This window comes from Arvicanthis niloticus, chromosome 26 (assembly GCF_011762505.2).
Source record: "Arvicanthis niloticus isolate mArvNil1 chromosome 26, mArvNil1.pat.X, whole genome shotgun sequence".
Lineage (NCBI taxonomy): Eukaryota > Metazoa > Chordata > Mammalia > Rodentia > Muridae > Arvicanthis > Arvicanthis niloticus.
The window spans coordinates 1191014-1204594 of record NC_133434.1 but is presented as its reverse complement, the minus strand read 5'-3'; the positions used below and the strand labels follow the sequence as shown (position 1 = coordinate 1204594).

Sequence of the window (13581 nt, the reverse complement as noted above, 5' to 3'; positions counted from 1 at the left end):
CCCTGTCTGGCAGAGGCCTAGTTTTGTTTCCTATCCTATTCACAGTCTGGTTTGCTCAAGGCCTACAAGTTACCTGGAAGTTCAGGATTTTCTAACTGGCAAAGCTGCTTCCACCATTTTAGAAGACGAAACTATCTCAGTTTCAGAAGGCCAGGATCCCCCGGCCAATGACCAAAGGGAAGAGCCAGTCTAGGGCCCAAACCACATCATCAAGCAAAAAAGAATCACTCTCAAGCCATAAAATCTAATTGCGTTTGCCCTGCTGAACTTCAGACTTGCTTGAGACCCACAGCTTTCTTCCTTATGGTTCCTCCTGTGGTGATGGTAATGTCCATGCCTATTTCAGAAGCAGATACCTTCTTGTTTTTAAGTATCACTGATAAAGGAAGGCTTTGCCTCAGAAAGAGTCCTACCGTGACTGCTCACAGTCTCTTGAGATGATTACCTGTGGCTTAGCCAGTGTTCTGTTGCTGTGAAGAGACACCCAAACCAAAACAACTCTCATAGACTAAGAAAGTATTTCATTGGGGCTGATTTACTGTTTCAGAGGTTTATTCTGTTATCATCATGGTGGTGGGAAACACAGTGGCTCGCAGGCAGACATGGCACTGGAGAAGTAGCTGGATGTTCTTTATCTGGATCTGTAGGCAGCAGGAAGAATCTCTGAGCATGGGATAGGCTTTCTGAATCCTCAAAGTCCACCACCCCCAGTGACACACTTCCTCCAACAGGGCCACACCCCCTAATCCTTTCAAACTATGTCACTCCATGGTGACCAAGTATTCAAATCTATGAGCCTAAGGGGGCCGTTCTTATTCAAACCACAACAGTTAAGACTTCAACAAAGTTGGGGCGCAGTGAACACACTTTGCATGTTAGAAGACCTAAAAAGGAATCTGAGGGGAGAATTGGTCGGGGGTGTGATAAGATAAAGATCTTCCTTCAAATTCTTGTGCTGACATCCTGATTCCTAGTACCTTAGAATGCACTATTTAATACACTGAGGTCATTGGGATGAGCTCTCAACTAATATAATTAGAGTCTGTTCAACAGGAATGTTTGAAGCTAGGGGCAAACAGAAGGAAGAACATGTGATAAAGACACAGGAGAAAGATGTGTATCTGTAAGCTAATGAAAGAGGTCCCAAACAGAATCAAGACTTTCATTTGGGTTTTAGTCTTCACAACTGTAAAAAAACATATGTCTACTGTTTGCTGACCTCTTGACTGTAGTACTTCGTCATGGCAGGTCTAGCAGAGTAGACAACCAGTTTAATTTCATATAGTGAAACATTCCACAGTAAAAGGGAATTTTGGGGGTTGGGGATGTAGCTCAGCAGTAAAGTGCTTGCCTATCCTGTGCAAAGACCTGAATTTCATCCCCAACCTGGGTGAGGGGTGGTGGTGGTAGAGACAGAATTATTCATAACTGTATTAGTTAGTTTTCTGTTGTTGCGATAAAATACCATGATCAAAAGCAATTGGGGGGGGAGGGGGCAAGAGTTTCTTTGGGCTTGTGGTTCCAGAGGGAGAGTTCATAAAGGCAGGAGAGCAAGCAGCTGCAGCAGGAACCGAGAGATCAGAACTTCAGCCACAGACATGAGGCAGAAGGAAGTGGGTGAGGCTATAAACTCCCAAAGCCTACCTCCAATGACACTTACCCTCCCCCCCCCCCCCCGCTAGCCAGGCTATACCCCCTAAACCTTCCCCAAGCAGTGCAACCAATTGGGACAACTGGGGACCAAGTGTCCAAATACTGGAGCTTATGGAGAGCATTTCTGGTTCAACCCTCCAAATTCCACTCCCTGGCCCCACAGGCCTATGTCATAGTGCAAGATGCATTTAGTTCAGCTTCAAAAGCCTTCCAGAGTCTCAGAATTGTTTGAAGGCCCAATGTCTCTTCTGAGACTCACAGTGATCTCGTAACTGTGGTTTGGTTAAAATCAAAAAGGAAGTTCAAGGCCAACCTGGTCTACAGAGTGAGTTCCAGGATAGCCAGGGCTATACAGAGAAACCCCGTCTCGGGGGAAAAAAAAAAAAAAAGGAAAAATATAAAAAAGGAAATGATATACTTCACAACATAAGACTATTCAGTACCATTCTAAAAAGGAGGCACGGGGTGGGCACAGTGAGGAAATCCTGGACCAAATCCTACCAGGAGTCCTTTTCTCTCTCACGTCTTCTACCTTTTTATGCATGGAGTTTAAGATTGTAGATTGAGGAAGGGTTAAAAAAAAAAAAAAAAAAAAAAAGAACATGGCAATCAAGCCAACCCCACCACCCCAGCTGTGCTCTTCTCCCAATGCTCTCCCTAGATAATGAAACAGAGAGACAGCTGCCTGAACCATGGAGCAGGTTCCCACCGCTGCCCCTTGGATGTGTGCATCCCTCCTGCTCCTGCCATATGGTTCATGACTATGAAAAGATAGCACATGCATTGAGATGAGAATGTTGAGGGTGTTCCTCTGTGAAAGCATTTTCTCATGTTTTCCTGCTGGTGGAGTTTTCTTTCTGTTCTGTTGTGCACTGGTCACTCTTCCCATGTGTATTGCCGGGCACATTGCTGGAGTATTTATTTAGTACTTATTTAAAAAAAAAAAAGTATACATGATATTGAGGGAAAAAAACAAAATTTACTAATCAAAAGATTAATGAAGCAGCCATCCCCTCTTATTTTAGAGGATGACAGAACACAGTGGAAAAGGGAAACCTCAGCTGGAGCCTGAACCACTCAGCCTTAACCTATTGGTGATCCAAATTATTAGAGATCTTTTCTTTCTAGTTAAGTCACTCGTTGTCTGGTTTCTTCTTTACTAAAACTGACTCATCCTACAAATTCTACCACCTGTTCCACGATGTAGTTCACCCAGGGAAGTCATCCATTCATCTGTGAATGGAAGAAATCTTCCTCCTCCATCTCTATCCACGGTCAGGTCAAGGTGCTCAGCCTTCTATGTAGTATATATGCTCCAGGCCTGCTGTGCACAGGTGTGAACTTTAGACCAAGTAAAAGGCAAGGGCAGGGCTTGGCATCTGGTACCAAGTACACAGACACAGATAAGGACTCCACCTAAACATAATCTATTAGGGGGAATTCTGGAAGGCCAGGGGAAAGGAGATGGCAGTCAATCTACAAGACTCTGGCATGCATTTGCAAAGCTGGTTAAACCAATAAAATGGAGTACAGCAGGTTTGATAATAACAAGAATCTGAGTTAAGCAAGAGGAAAAAAGGAAGCTTTGCAGTTGTATCGGAATGAAGATTATAGCAGGTAATTTCCTTCTGTAAAACAGAGGGGGAAAGGATAACATATAAAACTAGACAAATCTCTCAAAACCAATCACTTCATGGAACTGAAAACTAACTTAATGTAAGCAACAAAGTGAGAAGCATTTATTCTGGGAAAGCTTCTATCTTTGGGTAAGAACATTTTGCCCACAGATGCTCCCATCACCCCCTTACTCAGTTGATGGCTTTTAAGTAAGATCAGTTAATCATGGAAACATTAGTACATAAAGACTAAATTCCAAGTATGAAAAATCCTTGGCTTTGCTGCCCATGAGAAATGAACATGTAATGAATACTCAGAAATGAGAAATAGAAAAAATCAGCTTTGATAGCCTCTCAACACAGTCCTGGGAACTCCCAGCAACAAGTGATGGTCAAGGAAGATGTGAAAGCTGGCCTTCTCCAACCCATAAACAGATGCCTTGACACAGACTGGATGCCATGAAGAATTAAGGGACTGAAGCAAACCTCTGCTCAAATAATTGGCTAATAATCTCTAATAATTTGTTATGAAAATAAAGATGCAACCTTTACAAAATCAAACTAATAAAGAACAAGAATTGTAGCTAAATAAAGGAGAATCTGTACATCATGCAGGTCTTCATAGTCTATGCGAGCCACCATAGAGCCCAGAGCTGCTACAATTAAAATGGACAAGACATAAAAACAGTAAAGTATGAATTGCTTTACAGAGACACAAGAAGTAGGAAAACTCTAAATAGCTTGAATGCTGTATTTAATAGACAAAGACTTCAATGCAGTTATTTTAAATCTGTTCAGAGAACTAAAACTGTTCAAAGGATTAAAAGAGAATACAATTAACATAACTCAGCAAATAAGATACCTAAATAGAGAAAGGCAAACTTCAAAAAGAGTAGAAATCCTAACACTGAAAAAAGTACAATCACCGAAGTTAAGAACTCCTTAGAGCAGGGCACTATGGTAATGCACACCTGTGATGGTAGAACTTGGCAAGCTGAGGCAGAAGGATGATAAGTTCAAAACCAGCCTGGACTATAAAGTGAGACCTGTCTCAAAGGCAGAAGGAGAAGGAAGACAGATGGAGAGAAATAAAAAGGGATAAGGGGAAAGATGAAGGGAGGAAAGAAAGGGAACAAATAATCAAGTAACTTGAAAAAGATCTAGCTTGAAGAGCAGGTGTGAAAAAGAACAAAGACAAGTAACAGAGCTGGCAAATCATGGGAAAATATTACATTTCCCCACACACATGTAGCATAAGCTCCAAAAGAAAAAAGGGAAGAACAAAGAAATGCTGACTAAAAAACCTTCCAAATCTGATGAAAAACTTTACCTTATAGACCCAAGAAGCTTAGCCAAAATTGTGAACTTCAGGTTCAAAGAGAGAGCCTCTCTCAAAAAGCCAGGAGAGGATACCCGTAAACTTACGAGTAACAAAAATGGCAATATAGGGTGATGCCTGAGCCTGAGTCCTCACTGCTAATGGGAGATGAATTTTTGAGCTAGTAAAGGTCACTCCTAAGGCTATTTATTTACTCTTTTTGCAAGATGTCCCATGCCCTAGCGAGAGAGAGAGAGAGAGAGAGAGAGAGAGACAGAGACAGAGACAGAGAGACAGAGACAGAGAGACAGAGAGACAGAGAGACAGAGAGACAGAGAGACAGAGAGACAGAGAGACAGAGAGAGACAGAGACAGAGAGAGACAGAAAGAGACAGAGAGAGAGAGAGACAGAGAGAGACAGAGAGACAGAGAGAGACAGAGACAGAGAGACCCAACATTGACCTCTGGTCTATGTATACCCATGTGCATATATCATGCACAGAAAGGGAAGAGGGGGAGTGGAGAGGAAGAGAGATGGGACTGAGAGAATATGAATGAATGAATGAATGAATGAATCAATCAATCAATCAATATCTGAAGAAGCTAGACTGACTGGTGAAGACATTCATCTCCCAAAGACAGGCAATGAAGCCTAGAGCAGGTGACTGCTTCTTCAAATGTAGACAAGCAGGAGAAAGAAAATTTAACATGAACAAAGAAACACACGCTAAGCAACAGAATAACACACCAAAACCATTGCAAAGAAATGAAGAGCTACAAATTACCAGAGCACACTTCCAAGTGACTGCTTTAAGGAAGCAAGGCAAGTTACAAGAGAGCAGACTAGTAAATCAGAAGTAAATATAAGATCAAGACAGGGAGTCCAGCAACAAGAAATGAGGAAGAGGCCCCATGAGTCATCAGCCCCACCCCCAATCCTGGCACTTGGGTAAACTAGCCGGGACAGTGTTGGAGAGCTGGCCCTAGTGATGTGGGTATGGGAGAGCTGGCAGGCTGACCAACTCAGCTACCACCCAAGCACAGATCCAGGGCTTTGCGTTGGCCGACCCTATCTAAGAACTACTGGGGCATGTGAAGAGGCCAGTCCTCCAGATACAAAGTTGCAGGATCTCTATGATATCAACAACAAGATATCCAAGAGGAGTTCTGGTGAAAATCCGGTACTGGTAGTAAAGCAGAAGCCTTGAACCAGACCTGTGACTCATTACCATGAATATTTATAAGTAAAGATGTTTGGACAAAAAAGTTGTATGACACACTGTGACACAGCACAGCTTCCATGATGAGATTTTTGCTTTTTTTTTTTTTCTTTTGCAGGGCTTGGGGGTTGCAAGGGCAGAGGGCAGATACAAAGGGGCAGGGAGATGAGTGGGATTGGAGTGCATGATGTGAAATTCACAAAGAATCAATAAAAAGTTTTTTTTAATGACTACATAATAAACTTTCTTTTCTCTAATTCTCTTCTTCACATCCATGCCTAGAAAGGGATACTTACCTGTTCTCCATTTCTTCCCACCAATTTTATTTATTTTCACAGCCCTGGGGGCTGGCAGTTTTCTCCTCATCCCTAAGTTACATGGCAGACAATAATATTATAGTGATTTAAAGGCTTCTCACATAAAAAGACTTGATCCTTGTTGGTGTGGCTTATGATTTGGGATCAGTTCTGCTTCTTGCCAAAGTGTGGCGGGGATGATGTTTTTGAGGCAGGGTTTCAGGTAGCCTAGGCTGGCCTTTTCTTTACCAGGAAGGTGAGAATGACCTTGAACTCCTGATCTTCTGGCTTCTACCTCCCAAGTGCTAGGACTTTAGGCATGCAATGCACCACTATGCCTGGCTCAAAATATAGAGTGGAAAGACTTACTTTCTATCATGTAAAACAGCTAGGTATGGGGGCTGGAGAGATGGCTCAGAGGTTAAGAGCACTGACTGCTCTTCCAGAGTCCTGAGTTCAATTCCCAGAAACCACATGGTGGCTCACAACCATCTGTAATGAGATCCGATGCCCTCTTCTGGTGTGTCTGAAGACAGCTACAGTGCACTCATATAAATGAAATAAATAAATCCTTAAAAAAAAAAAAAAAAAAAAAAAACAGCTAAGTATGTTGTGTATCCTTGTGATCTCAGTGTCTCAGGGAGACAGGCAGATTCATATAGCTCACTGGCAGGCCAGCCAGAAAAGCATATTTAGTGGGTTCCAGGCCAATGAGAAGCCCTGTGTTAGAGTAAGGTAGATAGTATCCCTCAGAAGTAATACCTGAGGTTGTCCTCTAGCCTCTACACACATACCTGCTTCTGTCTCTGCCTCTGTTGAATGTACACACATACATACACACCTATATGTGTCTATATGTACATATATATCTTCATCATTCAGTCACCTAATTGCAGTTCTCATCTTTTAGGTATCCTGGAACACTGATGGCAAACTTCAAGGGCCATGCGCTCCCAGGGAGCTTCTTTCTAATATTTGGACTGTGGTGGTCAGTGAAGTACCCACTGAAGTACTTTCACCAAAAGGGCTTGAAGAAGAACAGACTGAGCTATCAGCAACAGCGTATTGAGATCATTGAAGGTGCAATGAAGACTTTGTTTGCAATCATTGGTAAGAACAGAGGTCATTCTGTCTATGGTATCTCCTCTTCACATCCAGAACCTTCAACTAATCCCCTTGATCCTGTGAAACAGATGTCTTACTAGCAGAGATAATACAACAAGGTCTTAGATGAGTGCTAGTCTGTTTTATTTTAATATCCATGTATACAAATCTTTAAATTAATAGTTAATAGACACCTTTTTTTTTTTTTTTTTTTTTTTGGTTTTTCGAGACAGGGTTTCTCTGTGTAGCCCTGGCTATCCTGGAACTCACTCTATAGACCAGGCTGCCCTCCAACTCAGAAATCTGCCTGCCTCTGCCTCCCAAGTGCTGGGATTAAAGGTATGTGCCACCACCGCCCAGCCGTGAATAGACACTTTTATTGTATACACTATGAATAACTACCAAGTAAACTAGTTTTTGCCCTACAAAGTTATAGGAACAGAACAAATACTATGTGAAAAACAAAAAATGCAAATAAGAATGGGGGGATTTTTTTTTTTATAAAAGCAATTCCAAGTTCTAAATAGGGTTTAGTTTAAATCATTGCTCCCCAAATAGTCTTTATCTAGATCTCAGGGTAATTAACAACCACTCATTGGCATATCCTTCACACAAAAGTCTCAAGCATTACCAGGAGGGGTACCCACAGGGCAGCCAACAAGGCAGGCAACAGAAAGGCTGAGAAAGCCCTCAGAGGAGCTGTGAGGGATTTTAGCCCTGCCTCTTTCTCATCAAATCCCCTACCACCCAACTGCTTTCTGCAGCAGTGCATCAGGGACTGGCAGTGAGCTCCTCCTGGAGCCATACCTGCTGAGAGCACTGCAGGGGAAACTCACCCTCAGGTTGCCTGCCACTTGTCCTTAGCCTACCACCCCATCTGGGTGTGAAGCAGTGACATAAGACTCTCCAGAAAGCAAGACGTAAAACACCTGCCAGATTCAGCCAAGACTTCTTGCATGCACCAGACAGCTCTTTTGTGGAGCTCATGGGTACCATATAACTTACAGGTAAGGAGACACTGTCTTAAAAAAAAAAGATAAAAAATAAAAAAGCTAATATATTTGTCATCCTGGCTGGGTCAATGTCAGTACCACTCTTGTACTGGTTCTACCAGATGCCAGCCACTCAGTGTTCCGAGAACTAGAAAACTGTAGGAAGCACACACAGTCCCCACTTCACAGGGCTTCCATTCTAGTATCAGTGGCACTTCTTCTGGATCATTCCACAAACTTCCTGGTCCCTTACAAGTGAATGCAAATTTGAATGACTTCCAGGATTCCCCCAAAATATTTTAGGTACTAAGCGTAAAGGCAAATCTGCCTTTCAAACATGATTAAAAAGTAGAAGGGACAAAAGCCACGCATAGTACAGGCTTGCAATCCCAGAGTCAAGAGGATAGTTGAAAGCCAGCCTGGTAGTGAGATTATCTCAAAAAGCAGAAACTAAACAAAGCAAAAAGATAAAGTGACAAGATCCACAAGCTACCCAAAAAAGCACAGCTTGGTCAGTCTGGCCTCATTTTTGTCTCTCTTTAGACACCATGGCCACAGTGTGAGGCCTCATGTTGTTCACCAGTGTTTTAAAGAGTGCTGTGCTGAGGGAGGGCACCCACTCTATGGCAGCCCTAAGACACATCCAGGAGCTGCTGTCCTCGGAATGTCTCAGCCACACCAGCAACGGAGGGAAAATGCTCTGCTTATCTCTACTGCAGGGGCAGAGTCCCTGGAGACCAGTATGTTCCATTTTCATCATGGCTTCTGCCCCATCCTCGGCCCCTAAAGGAGCACCGAGGGACAGCTGTTTCCATACACTTCAAAGAAAAAATTCTGTACGGAAGTAGTTTTCAAGTTGGTCCGCTGACCTGCAGGCAGCTGTCATTCATCCCTGGACCTGGTCCCTATTTCTAGGCTATCTCATGTTTGCCATTGTCATCACCTCTCCCACCTCAGGTTTCATTTTCACTTCCTGGCAGGCATCCTGGCAGAGCAGTTTGTTCCAGATGGACCTCACCTGCACCTCTACAATGAAAATGAATGGACGAAGCTGATGAACTGGCAGCATAGTACTATGTACCTCTTCTTTGGTGTCTCAGGAATCATCGACATGCTCACCTACCTTTACTCCAATATCGTGCCCCTGGGGTTAGACAGAGTGGTTTTGGCTATGGCCGTATTCATTGAAGGTAACTTGGCTGGAGAAATGGAAAGATAGAAAAGTTGACCTCACAAGAGATCAAAACTTAAAAGACAAGAAACACTAACATATAGACTTCCTCAGAAAATCAATTCTCAAGACTTTCAAAGCCTAAACAGGGTTGGGTCCTATGCTCTGGGTGGTCTGGATAGCATGGTCCATAATGAAGGCAAGAAATCTTGAGGTCCCACCTGAAAATGTGTGTGTGTGCGCGTGCGTGCATGCATGTTCACTCATTCAACTTCTCACAAACCAGCACCATGACTAAAATACTACACCTGCCCTGTCTTTCCTTTCAGTGGACTCTGCAGACAGACACATTCTTTTATATTCTCAACAGACCCATAAAACCAACAGTCTGCAAGTGCTTGCTGCCAATGATGGCATGGCAGCAAAATGCTGAAGAATCTTAAATCCATTTGAGACAAATAAAGGGGGAAAAAAAAATCCAGTGATCGGGAAGGGCCAGAGTGAATGTTCTTAAGCAAGTTTCTGATGGCTGTCATTGGTTCATGCAGGTTTTCTCTTCTATTTCCACGTTCACCACCGACCTCCACTGGACCAGCACATCCACTCACTGCTGCTGTTCGGTTTGTTTGGAGCGACTATCAGTATCTCTCTGGAGGTTATCTTTCGGGATAATATTGTGCTGGAGCTTTTCCGAACCACTCTCCTTATTTTGCAGGGAACCTGGTTCTGGCAGGTGATTATCCACACTCAATATGGTGTGGGTTGAAAAGCCCCTTGGCGATGTCCAAGAGAAATCCTGAAAGTGGCTTGTTGCCTGAAAATGCAGCAAATACTTCCGGGGGAGGTGGGGGAAAAGTCTGTCTGGAACAGCAGTATTGCCTGTCTGGATGACCATTTTATCCCCACACCACTCCTTGACCTACGAAACTTTTCTCCATTAACAGTTTGCAGATACTGTATACCTGTATTTACGAAACTACTCATATGAAATGGAAGTCCTCAAGTTTAGCTAATTTTAAATCAGCCTATACAACAACCAAACTTAACCGAGAGTGACTTTCCAGTGTGAATAGGCATAACTGAATTGTAGGAACTGTGAGACAGTGCACAACATACTGCTGGCCATGAAGACAACCTACCAGAAAAAATCTTCCTCTATTCCTCCAGATTGGATTTGTCCTGTACCCGCCATTTGGAACGCCAGAATGGGACCAGCAGGACATGGGCAACATCATGTTCATCACTATGTGCTTCTGCTGGCACTATTTTGTCGCTATTTGCATCACGGCCGTCAACTACTCCCTTGTTTATTGGTATGTCTGAAACACATTTTGTGCAAGTTCTCTCTCCCTACCTAGTCCCCTAAGGTGGGTAACTCCCATTACTTAATGACCACCGTCTTGCCAAACTGCACAGAGTACTCTTCATTTGTAGGGAAGTTACCACAAGTCTTACTTGCCAGTGACTCTAAGGCTAAATTAAACTGCCTGATTGGGTCATAGCAAACCTGTTTCAAGTGCAGGTCTAAAAGATTCTAAGCTAGTGAATGACAGGGAAATCCTCAAAGCAGAAACCAGTCTGGGCTAAAGTCCTTACTGTCACTAGTTTAGTGATCCCATCACCTATTTCCTGACTTGTTTTGCTTACTTCCTAAATATACAGACATCAAAATGTTTTTTTTGTTTTTTTTAATGACTCATTTATTTTATGTATGTGAGTACATTGTTGCTGTCTTCAGACATACCAGAAGAGGGAATCAGATCTCATTACAGATGGTTGTGAGCCACCATGTGGTTGCTGGGAATTGAACTCAGGACCTCTGGAAGAGCAATCAGTGCTCTTAACCACTGAGCCATCTCTCCAGCCCCCAACATCAAAATTGTACCAGGGCAAAAAGTGCTTTCTAAATAGCTCCAAGCACAATAGAGATGTAAGAACTATTGACACCCCCGCCCCCGACCACCCCCCACACTTCCTTACTGTCCCAGGCAGCACAGAACATTTAAGACACTTGTTGACCTCTCTGACCCTCATCACTGTACTATGTACAGTTTTGTTGGCGGTGATGGTTTTAACAAATGGGGAAGCAAGGCCTCAAAAGGCTAAATAAGTTTACCCAGGTCCTCTGAAGAGCATCAGTGCTCTTAACCACTGAGCAAGCTCCCCAGCCCCAGGAAAGAGAGCTTTCAACTTGGGAGCTGAAGAAGGTACAGTTCACCCAATCTTTAAGGTGACTAAGAATCCTTTTTCAGGAGATGAGAGGGTGGGAAGAGGGGCCGGTTGGAGAAAAGAGATTTTTAAAGAACTGTAAGAGAACTTGTTGTCAAGAGAAGAGAGAGGGAAGAGATGGTTAGGAAGGTCACACAGAGCATAAGAGACAGAGCTCAAAGTATCTACAGTTGTTGTGCTTGCTATCAGCAGCTCAGAAAGACATGGGACTTTAGCAGGTAAGATTAATGTATACAATAAAAGTAACCAACTAGTAAAGGGAAAGCTACGCTGAAATCTGGCACGTGTTATTATAAAAGTCTGTTTCTGTGGAAGCTGCCCCAGCCTCCCACCCCACCCCCACCTGTCCTTATTTCCCTACACCCAAAGCAGATATACTTCATCCAGAAAGAACCCCCACCAAAAAAAGGGGGGGGGGAGTTTCTTCTAGCTCTTCTTTCTGGTCTGTAAAACAGCTAGATGTCAAGAGGCCTGAATCTAGTCTCAAGAATATTTATTTGGGTTACTACTTAATCCTTCTTTCTACTGTGAACAAAACTCTGAGAAGCCAGATATATAGTCTTTGTATCACTGTTTAATAGACACCTAAAAAAAGGCTCTGCCATTCTTTACATCCTGGAGTTATTGAATGGAAGACTTCCATGGCTAATCTAATGGTTCTTATGGTATGTCTACTACAGCTTTCTGACTCGGGTGAAGAGACATGCAGAAGGAGAAATCATTGGGATTCAGAAGCTACAGTCTGATCACACTTACCAGTCAACCCTTTTGAGTGGCTCGGATGAGGAGTGACATCAGGCCTGGCAGAGTGGAGACCTCACATCCTTTTAAACAATAGCTAGAAAAGATGCAGCTTGTCCCCTGTACTCTAAGGCTTGCCTTATGCACTCCTAGGGCTCCATATACTGCATCCATCATCTAATACAGAGTCAGAGGCTCAAATACAGGAAATAAGACCTTGAGTGGTTTTTATGCACCATGTTATTGGAATACTTAAGCACAGTTTGACTTAAAATCTGTATTACAGTAACACTAGCCACACAGAAAAATGAACAACTTCCTGTAGCAGGCCTGTCCATAGAGGAATGACTTTAAGATTCTGAACACCTACACTAGTAAGTGGCCATGTAGATGAAGCAAGCCGGACATCAACATTCAACTTCTGATAACCCACCCCTCTTCTCTCAAGCAAGCAGGTACTTTCTTCTCAGGAATGTACCGAAAGCTAGATGACAATAGCTCAGTGTCTTCAATTCAGAGCCAAGATTCTAACAGACTTTAAATAAAAAAGCAACTCACAAGCTTTTGTATTTTCAGTGTTGTCTTTTTAAATATCCTCTAATCAGTCATACCAGAGTACTGCATTCTAGTCTTGATCAGAGATAAAATTAGGTGAAAGACAATTTCCTTAGATCAAGTAGCTAGTTCATAGATCAGCTGAGAACTGAAACTCTGCTGATTCCTCAACATTATCCTATTGGGGGGCATTATAGAGCAAGTCTGTACCTCCTAGATACAGAAAAAAAAATTAGGTATGAAAAGCTTCCAATTTTAAAACAGCTAAAACCAAGATATAACGATTTTGTATTCTTAACAGACTTGATGCGCTACTGTTGTTGGCCCTGCACAGGCTTTGTTTTTGTGGTTTCTTTAGTTTTTATAACTTCCCTCAACAGGTATTTATTAAACATCTACTTTGCCCTAGCATTGAAATGTCTTCGAGAATTAATGAGGTGTCCATCAAGGCACTGACAACATGATGTAAGAGAACTCCTGAGGGTATCATGGGCAGTGTGGTGGGCACCTGGCAAAAGAAAAAAGTGCAAGGGCAAGTTAGGCAGTTTGTATCACACACCTTTAATCCCAGCACTTGGGAAACAGAAGCAGCTGATCTCTGAGTTCAAGGCCAGTGCGACCTACAAATTAACCATCAGGACAGCCACGGTTTGTTTTTGTTTTTGTTTTTTTCTTTTTTTAAACCC

The 13581-nt window shown here is 42.8% G+C and overlaps 1 protein-coding gene across 1 annotated transcript in view; it reads left to right on the top strand.

The window, feature by feature from the left end:
* Window positions 1-12561, top strand: part of Tmem45b (transmembrane protein 45B) — a 37169-nt gene extending 24608 nt beyond the window's left edge. Inside the window, exons 2-6 of the mRNA XM_076924589.1 lie at window positions 7014-7213; window positions 9180-9389; window positions 9919-10103; window positions 10538-10683; window positions 12280-12561. Coding sequence (XP_076780704.1) covers window positions 7030-7213; window positions 9180-9389; window positions 9919-10103; window positions 10538-10683; window positions 12280-12391 — 837 coding nt within the window. The 5' untranslated portion in view covers window positions 7014-7029 and the 3' untranslated portion in view covers window positions 12392-12561. The remainder of the gene's footprint in view (window positions 1-7013; window positions 7214-9179; window positions 9390-9918; window positions 10104-10537; window positions 10684-12279) is intronic.
* Window positions 12562-13581: the final 1020 nt, after the last annotated feature.